Raw genomic sequence first — 13,429 nt, 5'->3', positions numbered from 1 at the left:
ATCTATGCACAGCTCCAGTCAGCGGACTTTACTCCCCTCTCTCTCTCTCTCTCTCTCCCTCCCTCTCTCACTCAAATAACTTTAAAATCTGCTGATTATACCAAACTATACAACTTTTTAGAGCTAAACAAATTTTAAAGACGCGACCATCGAAAAAAAACCAAAAACTGCCTGAAGCGAACTTCAATCCCTCAAACTGTGGTTCTCTCTGATTTCCCAACTTTTGCTACTATAAAAAAAAAAACAATTGTTTTCGAATCAAATATTTGCAGGTGTTACAATTCTGCTGTCGCAAACAGTTTTCTCTTTATTGGTCGGCAATGTCATAACAAAGACGAGCGAGGCCGTACCGCTGCTAGGTACTAGTACAAACTAATTCTTTTTGTTATGCTTTATCATTTGAAAAAAAAAAAAACAAGTAAAAATCAATTTACAACTCCAGACAAATTCTTAGCGCTCTATAAACAAAAAAAAAAAAAACAAAAACTCTTTTTCTCTTTTAGCTAACCAAAACCAAAAAAAAATCAAACGAATGTAGCAAACGAAAAAAGTTTTCAAATCTAAAAAATCAACTGGCTAAAATCTAAAATCAAAAACAATTTATCAAAATTTATATATATATTGTACAAAATTTAATAATTAGAGCGACTGCAGGCTGTTCTGCAGTGCGTTTAAAGTAGGTACAAACTGAACATAATACTGAAATTAACGAGAGCATGACGTACAACTCCAAAGGATAACAAATACAAAAAGCAAAATATATATCCTATGGCTGCCGTAGCTTAATTCAACAAAACTCCCGCCCGCCCCGTTCCGCTCGCCGCCCCCTCTAACAAACAACCGTATCAAATGCTTTTTTAGACTTTGGCTGAACCTCTTTTCACTTTATATTCTCTTGTTAAGTGGAATGCTGAGCAATAAAAAATATAAAAAAAAAATCATTAAAGTAACTACAGCGTTCACCAGAAAAACAACAACTAGCTACAAAAAGTTGATTTCGGCTGACCGAAACTGAAATACTCTTGCAGGTCTCAAGACAGATTATATCTGACTGTTCGAAAACCTATTTGTTTCTGTAAAGAAATTCTAGCTAGTGTTCTTGTTAAGAACTTTTTTCTTTACTTTTTGTTTAAACTATTATCTACATATACAAAATTAATCTTTTTAGACAATTATCGAACAAATACTTGACGCAAATTGCCAACCGATTCTGTTTTATATAGACCAAAATTAACTGACTCGATATTTTTTCTTACCTAAACATAATGACCACTGCAAGGGTATTCAAAATTCTCGAAATCACTTGTACACTAACACAAGCTGACTGTGGGTGCTTTGCTTTAGATGCTTGCCACGCCCCCACTCTAATCAAAACAAAAAAAAATAAACCCCTTAACTAACTAAATACATATGCATTACTCGTATGCAAGCTATGCTTTAAGTATAACTCTAAATATACAAATATCTTGTATAAGTTAAACATTCAAGAATTCCTCACATCCAAGTATCAAAAACTGACTAAATATTGAGAAATTGTAAAACGCAAGCGGTCAATCGCCTTAAATCAATTACAATTTTTACTTAAACCATTTTTTTTAAATATATACAGAAAGCATACCATAAATAATTTCTTTGATAAACCCATGACTAACATTCAAATAAAAATTCAAAAATAAAAACATAATACAATAATAAAAGAAATACAATTTGTTTGCCAGAGCAATTGAATCATCATAAACTCACATTTTACTTCTTTAAAAATGGCTTATATATCATAAACGCATGAATTTTAATTTCTTGTAAACTTTTGAATGTTGTGTAAACCATAAAAGACAGTCAAGTAGTCAAAATAATGTAGTCGAGCAAAACGGAATAAAAGTTTATATTAGATTTTGTTCATAAACTAATAATATTTTTTGCATTCACTTTATATTACATGCAAGAAAACAATTAACATGTATATATTGCATATTTTATTACTAAAAAGGGCCTTCTATAAGTTGCCTATTCACACGCATACATGCACATGTTACGAGTATGAGAACTCTTATACTGCCGCAACGTTTTACTGGCAGCCGCAACGTTTCACTGGCAGCTCAGCCCACATTATTTATAACTATTATAACATTTTTCATACATTAAAACACTACAAGAATAATATTTTTCAAATGTGTGCAAATGTCAAGAAAATATTGTATCAATCTTATATTTATTTCAAATATATCCATCTATATTCCTATAAATACACTATATATTTGACTACATGGCTGACTTTTCTACGCAAAACGTAAACCATTTCTTTGAAAATGCATGAACGACACGTATAAGCCGACCGATCTTAACGGCATGTTAAAGCATGTTTAAGTAAATGTGAAACGCTTTAAGCAGCGTCTAAACCGTAATGCATGTGCAAATACCCTGTAAATTGTCGTGTAATATCGCTCACAGCATTTGTATGACACACTCGCAAATTCTCAAACTACTCTATTATTTATCATGATATTACAAATTAAGAAACGTAATGCAAATGCTGTTTTTTTTTTGTAAATTTTTATTTCTAAAGCTTCTGTTTTTAGTGTTGCTCAATTTTATGAAGACCCATGGAGCGTATACTACTAATATTGGATAAAACTTGTTCTCTTTTTGTTTGTTTGCTTATTACAAAACGACATTCAGGTACATATTTCAACTGTATCATGTTCATGGTTGCGTCGTCTGTGGTGCTTACGGTTGTGGTGCTCAACTATCATCATCGCACAGCGGATATACACGAGATGCCACCGTGGGTATGTCAGAGACCCAAAGCGATTCCCAATTGAATACTAAAGAGTTGCTATTTTTTCGCAGATCAAATCCGTTTTCCTACAATGGCTGCCCTGGATATTGCGCATGGGTCGGCCTGGTCGAAAGATCACGCGCAAGTCAATATTATTAAGCAATCGCATGAAAGAGCTGGAGCTGAAGGAACGTTCTTCCAAATCCTTACTAGCCAATGTTCTTGATATCGATGACGATTTTCGTCATACAATATCAGGCTCTCAAACCGCCATCGGTTCGTCGGCGTAAGTATTGAGTTTCTTTTTTCGACTTATTCGATTTTTAAATTTGTAAATCGACGACTTTTTATCGCAACTGTAGCAGCTTTGGCCGACCCACAACGGTGGAGGAGCATCACACTGCAATAGGTTGCAATCACAAGGATTTACACTTAATTCTCAAAGAATTGCAATTCATAACGTCACGCATGCGCAAAGCTGACGATGAAGCGGAATTGATAAGCGATTGGAAATTCGCTGCAATGGTTGTGGATAGGTAAGTTATCGAAACGGGGGATAAGAAATAGCTGAATAATCCAGCCAAAATACACATTTTTCTATTCTGATTGCCAAAATGAAAACACGTTTTTCAAAATGTTACACTTTTTCTTTTGGGCGGGATTTGAAGTTAGATAAATCTATCCATCTTAAACTCTTGCAGTGGGCAACATTCTCGTTATTTGTAACTAGTTTCCGATTACTGAAATTTTAATACTTAATGTTAGATACTAACGGTTTAGTTAAGGTTTAAATTTAGTGTCACATTTTAATAGATGACAAAGAAATCGTTATCCATTTTAAAAATCATGGAAATCTATCATTATTATAATTAAAATTATTATTATTGTTGTCACTATTTGTGCATTACTGCCTGTTCCCATATATCAAAATGATTACAAAATTAAATGAATGTCTGCCTTTTCAGCACATTCATATCGATTCACATTAGAGTTATGGGTTTAAGCTAGGGAAAATCTGTGATTACCCTGAATTTGGTTCAGGCTGTCCTGGCTGTCCGTCTAATATATAGTGACATAAATCTAGTAAATAACTAACACAGTGACTGCAAACATTGCGGTTACTAAGAACTGCCTGACGCTGTACTAAATCAAACAATTAAGGCAACAGCCGCATGGCCACACAACTTCCGGTTATTTGCCCTAGCATACAAACACACCCATGCACACCACGTGGCATTAACAAACCAGCATGGCGGTAGGTGTACAATTGACGCCATTTTGTTGTTGGGAAATGTACATAAAATCGTGTGTGCGTGCTTGTGTATATAAGACTTGCACCATGCTTATACTCTATACATATTTAATCTATCTTTATCATTCTATTTTCTTCTACTTCACAGATTTTGTTTAATTGTTTTTACGCTCTTTACGATTATTGCAACGGTAACCGTGCTGCTCTCAGCTCCTCACATAATCGTGCAATAAGGCCGCTCAATTTAGACACGTTAAGCTACACACACACACACGCATACACACCGGTACACATATACACATATACGACCCATGCTGTATATGTGAGGATGCCTAGTTAAGTTCTTTTTCAAAACAACAACTAGAGAAGCTGCTTTGCAAAAAAGCAAAAAAAATAAATTGAAAAAATTGTTAATTACATTTTTAAGTCAAAGTATAAGAAACGCAAGCGAGAAAATGCTAGAAAAGCAAAAGACACACTCAAGAAAATTTCGCATATGAAATGTAAAATTAAATAACACAATTCGTGTGTGTACTAAACAAATATTTTATGAAAACAAAAACACAAAAAACAAAAAAAAAAAAAAACAAAGCAAAAATTACTGCCGTACAACAAAAACAAAAAACAAGAAAAAGGAAAACAAATAAATAAAAAAAAGAAAATGTTAATTGTCTAAGTTAAGAGACAAGAAAAGAAAAAGTTACCAAGTAAAGAGCAAAACACAAAAAAAGAAAACAAAATAACAAATTTGCATAGTAATAGCAAAACAAATTACTAAACAAAACGTTTCAGAAAGAGAGAACAAAAGGGATTAGGCAATTATGTGCGCACATGTAACACACACATGCATATACATATATATATATATGTGCATGTGTATGTACAATGAGGAACTTATAAGTTAATTACGCTGAGTTGTTATAATTTATGTATGTTAGCACACACACACACAGAGACACACACGGCAAGAGAAGCGAATACATTATATGTATGTATATAAGAGAGATTGTTCCTATGAGACATTAGATATGTATTTAAAACTCACACACGCAAACGCACACACACTCAAGCACTTAATTGAGTAATGCAAATAACAAGGGACAGCAGCCATTTTATTAGTGAAAGTGTTTAAAATTCAGAAATAGACAAAAATCTTACAAAATCCATTCTTTATAAATAATTGATTCGTTTTATATAGTTTTCAACTTGTGTTTACATCACGTGGACCAAAGCAAAATATTATTTGAATTGTTTTTTAACTAATTTTAAGCTAATGAAATATTTTTCAATTTTTTCTTCAACTAATCTAGACCTTCTTTTAAATTCAAATTTATTTTATTTTCATTTTGTTTAATTTATATTTATCTGAAATATTTTTGTAGCTCACAAAATTGTTAATAAGTCGTAAAAGATTTAAGTAAGTTTTGTTTAAAGAAATTTTTATACATTTCTGTTGTACAAAAAAAAGTAAAATAACAAATTCCGTTGAGCGTGTGTTTGAGATGTGTGTTTAGGATAGCATCTAGGTGGGGCATAAATGGCAACAAACTGACACATAATAATAAATATAATTAAATATAATAAAAAGGATATAGTACCATATAGTTAATTTTTAAAACACGCGCATACAAAAACTAAATATTAATAAATAAGAATAAAAACAGAACAAATACTTTGAGAATATGTTCATTGAACAAACGCTGTTTTTAGAAAATTTATTGTTGAAATGTTGTAGCAAATTGAGAGAAAAAGAAACGCGAAAAAAAAACACAAGTTATAGTCACCAATTAAATGCAAATGAGAAAATTAGCCAAATCAAGAAATAAACAAAACAAACTAGCAATACGAATTATGGAAAGTATAAATAAATAATAAACGCTGGTGTATATATATTTTATGACACATATATCACCGCATAAGCTCGTATACAGATATATTTTTAATAAAACGGAAAACGGAAGCAACAACTACAAACACTTAGCAATCCAAGAAACCAAGAACAACCAACAAACAATAATACTGCAAAAACAAAAACACAATTTTGTTGGAAACTTTCAAACATTTTTCCAATTATGATTTTCTTTTTTTTTTGTAATTTTCTTTTCAAACATTTAGTTATACTTCCGATTTGTATCCTAGCTAAAAACAAATTTGTTTTCAAGCAAATAAATACAAAGCGAAACAGTGATATTTATGGTTAAAACGCTCCCAGATTGTAAAACTTTTCAAAGACCCACCTATAAGAACCTTTTAATGTACATTTTTTCTACGCAAAAACCAAAAGAATGAACAAATATACTTAAAAAAAGAAAAAAAAAACCTACCTCCTTGTTAAAAAGCGAAACACCTGTTGAAAATGTCTCGTAAACACTGCCGTATAAACTCGCACATACTCGCTATATATCCCACATTAAAAACTAACTCCAATCTGTACTTATGTTTATCCCACCCGACTCTGTCTATCTCTGTCTTACACATCTAGAAATTTCTAACAGAATTGTGCCAACTCTCGCTCGCTCTCTCTCTCTCCCTCTCACTGATTAGCCAGACATAATTTTACTTAAATCGGAAAAGAAATACCCATTAATATATGCACATATATGAAAGCTTAATCAATCACACACAGACATATACACCCACCCACCCACACACACACACACACACACATGCAGACACACACACTGAAATGTGAGCTGAACTAAACATCTGAAGGTTATACGACTTTTTATATACTTACTACAGGGCACTCGATTTGTATGTTTTATTTTGCATTTGATATAATGTAATTTTTGACAACCGATAACTGTTCTGTCCCCCTGAGGTTGTTTTAGAGAAGGAACACTAAAAACGTGCTTAATTTTGATTTATTCTCATTGAAGTACCCTTTGATATATTTTGCAATTTGCGCAATTAGCAATGAAATTCAATTGGAAATAAAAGCGTTTAGCAAGTATTTAATTTTTTTGTAATTAATTTAGTGCTTAACTTCGAGCAACTAGGCGCATAATTAGAACTACTATGTATTTCTATATATATATATATATAAATAAATATATATATATATATATATGTGTGTATGTATGTCTTTTTGATAAAAAGAAGCTATTTTAAAAAAGCAAAAACCATTTTCTACACTCTTTAAAAGATTGAAGTCTACATGTATGTATTATAATACTATAGCATTAAATAGGCAATTATAAAAAGAAAACAAAACAAAAATGAAAACTAAAGTTAAATAAAATAAGCGTCCTACATTAGGAGAGGACAACTTGAAGAAAAAAAAACGAATTTAAAATTACAGCAAAAATATGTTAAAAAAAGAATGACATCTGAAATGGCAAGTTATAGTAACAAAAATGTTTTATCATTTGCTAAAAGTTTAACAAAAATAAGAAAAAACAAAATCTCGAATTACTATTCTGCTGATCAGAGTTACACTAAATGCTTATTAGAAACAAAAGGTTGGCACACACACACACACACACATACACACACACATTTGTCTTATTCAAATAAAGAGCAGCTCGCAAAATTCAGACAATTCCGTTTTACTTTTTGTTCAATTTTTTTTACTGCTGCCCATCTATGCAGCTAAAGAACTAAAGCATAAACCAGATAGATCGGTTCCCATTTTAAAAAATGATATAATTAATATTAGCATTTAAATAAAAAAAAAACTAGGCTATTAACTGCAAATGTTAAGCACTAAAACTCACAAAAAACCAAACCAAACAAAACAAAACCGTTAAATAAATCCCAACGCCTATAAAAAAGTTTCCCCAAAAACTACCAATTCAATTTAAATAGCTAATTGCATAATTAATAATAAATCGTTACCGCAAATTGTGTAAACTCAAAATGGAAACCCAATTAATGCATGTAAAGATAATGATTATAAGCCACAAAAACCAAAAAAACAAAATAAAAAGTCTGTTGTCGATACGTATTATTGACAGACAAATAACTTTCGTCACATTGACGATAATAATTAATTGTAAGCAGAAACGGAATTAAATGATTTAAATAGTAAATTAACCTTAAAAATCGAGAGAAATGAATGCGACAAAACATAAGCAAAAACCAAAAAAAACATGAAAAAACTGAATAAAATTTATTTTGAAAAGAGAATAAGAAATTTTACTTCTTTCGGGCAATTTCAGGGCCACTTACACTTTTTTTTCGACATATTTGCTTTTTATAAAAGAAATAAACGTTATTTTTTTAAAAATAGGTCCTCGTGGGACTTTTTATGATATGGGCAAATATAACAAAAAACATAACGTTAATGTCCCATATGCCGTATAACAGCTGTCAAGCACAGCAAACATGTTATCGATATGTACTGTAACTTAACAGTGCATAGCTAACAGCTTGCCTTTTGCGTTAACAGCTAAAGTGTTACTCCTAGCCCTGGTTAAGCAGCTGTTTAGACAAAGCCAGTAAAATTTGTTTAAATGCAACACAAATTTAACAAATTCATTAAATTGTTGAAATAAAGTTAAGAATATAACATGAACATAGACCTGCGCAAACTGTGCCGCATTTGTTTTGTGGACAACGCCGACATAGACATAACGCAACACAAAGTGGTGACAGCGAGCCAAACAATCGACGCAGACGCCGAGGAGGAGGAGCACACAATATGCGAAATAATGCAGGCCATATTTGTAGGTGCACAGAGTTAATAAGAGTAACATAATTATTTATAATGCACTATGCCCGGCACAGCACATCTCATTGGACCTGTCATCGGAGCTGCCCATGATATGCAATGCCTGCCTGGAGGAATGCCTCATGCACTATGCATACTTCAGCAAGCTGATGATTGCCAATCGCCAGCTGCGTCAGCTCTACAACGAGGCACAGCTGGAGCGGGAGCAGCTGGAGCTGGAGGTGGAGTTGGAGGGTGACGTTCAGCTGATAGAAGTCAACGTGGATGAGCAGTCAACGCAGCAGGACCCGGAGCAAATGCTGCTGGACCTGCCACGTCCCTCACAGCGTTTGGCCAACGAGGATTCGCTGATTGTATCGGAATTTCTGCCCGCCACCGAACTGCACGAGCAGGAGCAAGCCGAAATGGACCAAAATCTATCGCATTTTCCCAGCTACGAGCTACGTACACTGGACTATGCGGCCGTTGAGCTGAAGCACGACAATCTGGATGAATACAATGAAACGAACCGCCTGCTGGACAGCGAGCCCAGCGGCAGCCAAGCCATTTACAAATGCAAATACTGTCCGCTGGCCTATGCTTCGCAGCAGTTCCTCAAGACCCATGTGCGCCGGTCGCATGTCTGCAAATACTGCACCACAGCCTTTGTCAAGGTGAAGGAACTGAACGCCCACATACGGGACAAGCATGCGAATAGCCATCAGTGCGTCGTCTGCCTGAACAGCTTTAGCACCAGCAGCAATTTGCGTGCCCATCTCAAGCGAATGCATGGCGTCCAGCTGCCCGCCCAAGTGGCCCTGCTCGACTATCGCCCGGCGCACAGGGAGAACGGTCAGCGGCAGAGCGTCGAGTATGATAAATAAATTAATTTCTAGAGAGTTACAGATTTGCATCTCTGTACATTTTCCAATCTCCATTCAATTTGCTTTTAATGACCAAAATAAATGTGATTTTTCTCTTACCAAATCGCCCTGCTGCTTGTCCAAGCCATCTATATACATGGGCGTAAACTCTCGGTAGGCAATGCAAACGCGTCGCTCATCCACATCCTCGCGGAGCACCGCATGCTCGAACTGATAGCGCGCCGGTCCATAGAGCACAATCAGCGAGAGGCTGCAAGGGATCAAGAAAGGGTCAATGGGTCAATGCACATGCAACTCGGCACAAGTTCGAGTTCTCTAGTCGAAAGTGCTCGACTCGGCTGATACCCTATAGAAACTATATGATCAGTCCGGCTGAGCCTGACAACAAAAGGATGTTCCCCTACCACGCTAAGCCAAAAGATTCGTTTGCGAAGAATCAGACAGACACACGGTTCACCTGTTGATACTGGACAAGCTTTCACCTGACTAAACATTTAAAACTCCATAATAAACATTTTACCCAAATAGAGGGTATAATTCGCAATCTAAACTTAGCTCCAATATACTGCAAGATCCACTACATTTTAAAAATATATGCACGCAGGGATTATAATCAGATACTTACTTTGGCATGGGTATGCGCAGCACCTTGCCCTTGTAGGCCGCCAGCTGGTCTGGCGACAAGAGCGGCGCCAGCAGCTGTGCTTTGTATTGCTGCACCAAGTCCAAATTATATTTGTTTGCCTGCTGTTCCTCGTAGAGGTTTAATGTGAGCACTGCATCGCCCAGGCAATTGACGGTGACCACACGCTCGCCCCATATCCAGCAATCGTCCACATGCGGATCTATGCTGGCGCCCTTGCTGGGATCATACTCCAGCGAGCATTGTTCAATAGTCTGAAAGTTGCGCAGCAGCGGCACCGACTCGAAACGTTGCTGCACAAAGCGCGTGTCAGCGGGAAAGCCCTCGAAGGCGCCCAATTGCAGGCGACGCTTCTTAAAGTTGGTTTTCGGCCCGTAATTCTGTTTGCGTCGACCGCTCTGCGAAATGGCCCAGGGCAGCGCGTCCAGGTCGGACATAAGCTGTGCGCCTTCTGCACTCGTGAGAAACTGCTCCTGCACCAAAATGCCTGGCAGTGGCAGACTCTCGGCCAAATTGTGATCCGGATGTGCCGCTTGCACAGCCTGCGTGTCCCAGCCGGCGTATAGACGTTCACATTGTGCACAATAGGACCAAGATTCCAACTGTTGCAATTGCTGCTGCAGTGATGGTTTATCGATTTGGTAGTCCTGTTCACAGGTGAGGCAGGTGCGCACACCTTTGCAGCCGCACGGCCGCAGCGTGTTCATTTTAATGTATCCAAGCAATTCAGCGATTTGCGGAAGGTGCAAAATTATGGGCGCCAGACGCTCAGCTGTTATTTGACACGAGTTGGCAGCTCTGTCATCTGTCTGGCCACACGGTACACGATACAGCCGCTAGTTTATCGGGAATATTTCCGTTATTTCTGGCCGGAGCAAATTAATTGAAGAAATATGTTAATAAATAAAATGAGACAAATTTAATTAAATGCAAATAAGTGTTTTCTTTGTTTGTAAATATACAGTATTTTTGCAATAGAGCTATATCGACTTTTATTATTTTTAAGTTAAATACTCACTTTGGAATGGGTATGCGCGCAGATCTTGGCTAACATGGAACCGTTGGTGCTCCAGGTGCACCGCCAAACATATATATTGTATGCAATGAAAATATGAAAACCGTTGCAATTGCTCGTTTAAATAGTCCTGCTCGCAGGTCAGACATATAAGCACTCATAATAATATCTTAATAACCACGGATGCACGAATAATATGTCAATTAAATTTTCGCGAAATTAACAACCTCAGGCGCCAAAACACTTAACACTAACGCCCACCATTTTTTAACACCAACTGGCAGCTCCGTGGCAGCTAAGTGGCAACACTCGTACACGATATAGCCGATGAAATGTTAAGGACATAATTGATGAGAGCAAAAAATGCAGTAGATGTTCAAGAATACAAATGGAATAAAAATGGTATTTTTACCAACTTTTAATTACATACGAAACTACTGCTAGTCAGTAAAATAGTGTTACGGCTTCTTATAGACTAAGAAAATTGCAATTTGGCATTCTTCATTTGATTCGATACTATCGTTTGCACGTCCGGCTTGCTTGTGACGTGTGTGCGCCTGCATTAGTGTTTTGGCGCGTTTTGTTGCTTACACAGCTTGTGAAATTTGTGGAATTAATATATTTTTAATCATACTTAAACAAAATGAACGATTCCTGTAAGTTGTTGCTTATTATACTGACGACTTGTAGCTAAACATTGTACTCTCTTCCCTTAGTTGGAGATTTCAATGCCACACAAACGGCCACTGCCGGCGCCACAAAGGAAGCCTCCGGCGAGGTACGTTTAATGTTTGCAACTAACTTTTCGCATACCGTAATTAATATTTATATTGTACAGGGTATTATTTCGCTGCTGGTCAAGCAGATTATTGATTCACCCGAGGGCAATTTCAAGATGTTCGATGTTACCTACGCTTTGGTCTGCGCCGTGGGAATTGTGCGCAACATTGAAACGTCCTCAACGAAGATCACATACTCCTTGGAGGATCACAGTGGACGCATTGATGCACACTACTGGCTGGAGGAGGGCGATGCCATCAAGTCGCCCGATGTGATGATTAACAACTATGTGAAAATCTATGGTTCAGTGCGCTCGCAGGCGGGCCAAAAAGTTCTGATGGTCTTCAAGCTGATAAATGTGCTAGATCCCAACGAGGTGTGCACCCACATTCTGGAGGCGTTGCATTCGCGTTACAAGGCTGAGGAGTACCATGTCAAGGGCGACACATCAGCTGCAGCCAGCAACACGCTAATGACCAATGTAACTGCCACCCAAAGCAATGCCATTGTTGCTGGCCTGGACAGCAAGCAGCTGGCCGTCTTCCAGGCCATTAAGAGCAACTGCTCCGAGGAGGGCATCCATCGACGCGAACTGAATGCCAAGTTCTCTCACATAAGCCAAGCCGAAATGAAGTGAGTTCTGTTTATCTGTAAAATAAGATGTTATACTTATGGTTATCTTAATCTCAATCCACAGCAACATACTGGACTTTATGATCTCCGAGGGCCACATTTACTCCAGCATCGATGCAGATCACTTTATATGCACCATGTAGTTATTTATTTAATGCTATGCTACAATTTACTCTATATATATACGACATAATTAAGTATCTTCAAGAAACTATATACCTAATTATTTCATTTTGTCAACTACTTTGAAAAGGTTCGATTCCATTCGATATTTGATTTGAATGCATTTGTATTCAAACTTTAAAAACGCGATTCGACTAAGTCGTTGCGCCTTCTCAGCTATTTTATAAATAGAAACACGTAGGCAAATCCAACTAGCAGACCTGTTTCTAATTCCGAAATCGTTTGATATTTGCGGAACTCAAATTTGGTTCCGCAACGTGCTCGGGCTTCAACTTAAATCGATTTTATATTAGCAAGTATTACTAGAATAGAATACTTAAGGCTTATTGGATAAAAATATAACCTTTTCCCTGAGACACGGCAGTTTCCATCCAGGTTCATGGATTTTTCGAAATGCCTGAAGCAGTAAGGTCTTCGGTCTTTTTCACCAATTTCCCACCCGATTTCGTGGAATTTTGTTAAGCTCCGTGGAAATGCGGAGTGAAAGTCCACGGCTTAAGGTTTTCTTCTGCTCGGTTTCTTCGGCGAAATTTGTTCTCAAGTTTAAATCGATTTAATCGCACGGGTGGAAAATGAGTGAAAAACATTTTAAGAATAAAAAAATGAACTAAT

At 36.5% G+C, this 13,429-nt stretch overlaps 4 protein-coding genes across 4 annotated transcripts in view; 3 read left to right on the top strand and 1 right to left on the bottom strand.

Annotated features, from left to right (window-relative positions):
• Window positions 1-4,590, top strand: part of LOC115759362 (acetylcholine receptor subunit alpha-type acr-16) — a 48,787-nt gene extending 44,197 nt beyond the window's left edge. Inside the window, exons 10-14 of the mRNA XM_030700283.1 lie at window positions 273-359; window positions 2,677-2,786; window positions 2,848-3,062; window positions 3,139-3,312; window positions 4,177-4,590. Coding sequence (XP_030556143.1) covers window positions 273-359; window positions 2,677-2,786; window positions 2,848-3,062; window positions 3,139-3,312; window positions 4,177-4,261 — 671 coding nt within the window. The 3' untranslated portion in view covers window positions 4,262-4,590. The remainder of the gene's footprint in view (window positions 1-272; window positions 360-2,676; window positions 2,787-2,847; window positions 3,063-3,138; window positions 3,313-4,176) is intronic.
• A 3,876-nt stretch (window positions 4,591-8,466) lies between these two features.
• On the top strand, window positions 8,467-9,570 carry LOC115759335 (zinc finger protein 236). Its single transcript, XM_030700253.1, has 2 exons — window positions 8,467-8,695; window positions 8,757-9,570. The coding sequence occupies exons 1-2, from the start codon at window positions 8,540-8,542 to the stop codon at window positions 9,561-9,563; spliced, it is 963 nt and encodes a 320-aa protein (XP_030556113.1). The 5' UTR covers window positions 8,467-8,539; the 3' UTR covers window positions 9,564-9,570.
• A 34-nt stretch (window positions 9,571-9,604) lies between these two features.
• LOC115759336 (alpha-ketoglutarate-dependent dioxygenase alkB homolog 4) lies at window positions 9,605-10,976 on the bottom strand. The gene is made up of 2 exons (XM_030700254.1): window positions 10,189-10,976; window positions 9,605-9,813 (listed from the first exon to the last, which is right to left on the bottom strand). Exons 1-2 carry the CDS (start codon window positions 10,911-10,913, stop codon window positions 9,618-9,620), a joined length of 921 nt encoding a protein of 306 aa, XP_030556114.1. The 5' UTR covers window positions 10,914-10,976; the 3' UTR covers window positions 9,605-9,617.
• An 802-nt stretch (window positions 10,977-11,778) lies between these two features.
• LOC115758635 (replication protein A 32 kDa subunit) lies at window positions 11,779-13,120 on the top strand. The gene is made up of 4 exons (XM_030699370.1): window positions 11,779-11,877; window positions 11,938-11,999; window positions 12,060-12,634; window positions 12,699-13,120. Exons 1-4 carry the CDS (start codon window positions 11,865-11,867, stop codon window positions 12,775-12,777), a joined length of 729 nt encoding a protein of 242 aa, XP_030555230.1. The 5' UTR covers window positions 11,779-11,864; the 3' UTR covers window positions 12,778-13,120.
• Window positions 13,121-13,429: the final 309 nt, after the last annotated feature.

This window comes from Drosophila novamexicana, unplaced genomic scaffold (assembly GCF_003285875.2).
Source record: "Drosophila novamexicana strain 15010-1031.04,08,12 unplaced genomic scaffold, DnovRS2.1 tig00000193-arrow-pilon, whole genome shotgun sequence".
NCBI classification, from domain to species: domain Eukaryota; kingdom Metazoa; phylum Arthropoda; class Insecta; order Diptera; family Drosophilidae; genus Drosophila; species Drosophila novamexicana.
Note: the sequence above shows the minus strand (reverse complement) of the source record. Positions and strands in the feature narration are given on the sequence as shown.

What these genes read in the sequence shown, in the direction of transcription:
- LOC115758635 (XM_030699370.1), top strand. An exon ending in CAAAGGAAGCCTCCGGCGAG is followed by an intron (nt 12,000 to 12,059) that starts GTACGTTTAATG and finishes TATATTGTACAG; the next exon opens with GGTATTATTTCGCTGCTGGT. An exon ending in ATAAGCCAAGCCGAAATGAA is followed by an intron (nt 12,635 to 12,698) that starts GTGAGTTCTGTT and finishes CTCAATCCACAG; the next exon opens with CAACATACTGGACTTTATGA.
- LOC115759336 (XM_030700254.1), bottom strand. Translation starts at nt 10,913, where the DNA reads ATGAACACGCTGCGGCCGTGCGGCTGCAAAGGTGTGCGCACCTGCCTC. An exon ending in CTGCGCATACCCATGCCAAA is followed by an intron (nt 9,814 to 10,188) that starts GTAAGTATCTGA and finishes GATCCCTTGCAG; the next exon opens with CCTCTCGCTGATTGTGCTCT.
- LOC115759335 (XM_030700253.1), top strand. Translation starts at nt 8,540, where the DNA reads ATGAACATAGACCTGCGCAAACTGTGCCGCATTTGTTTTGTGGACAAC. An exon ending in AAATAATGCAGGCCATATTT is followed by an intron (nt 8,696 to 8,756) that starts GTAGGTGCACAG and finishes TGCCCGGCACAG; the next exon opens with CACATCTCATTGGACCTGTC.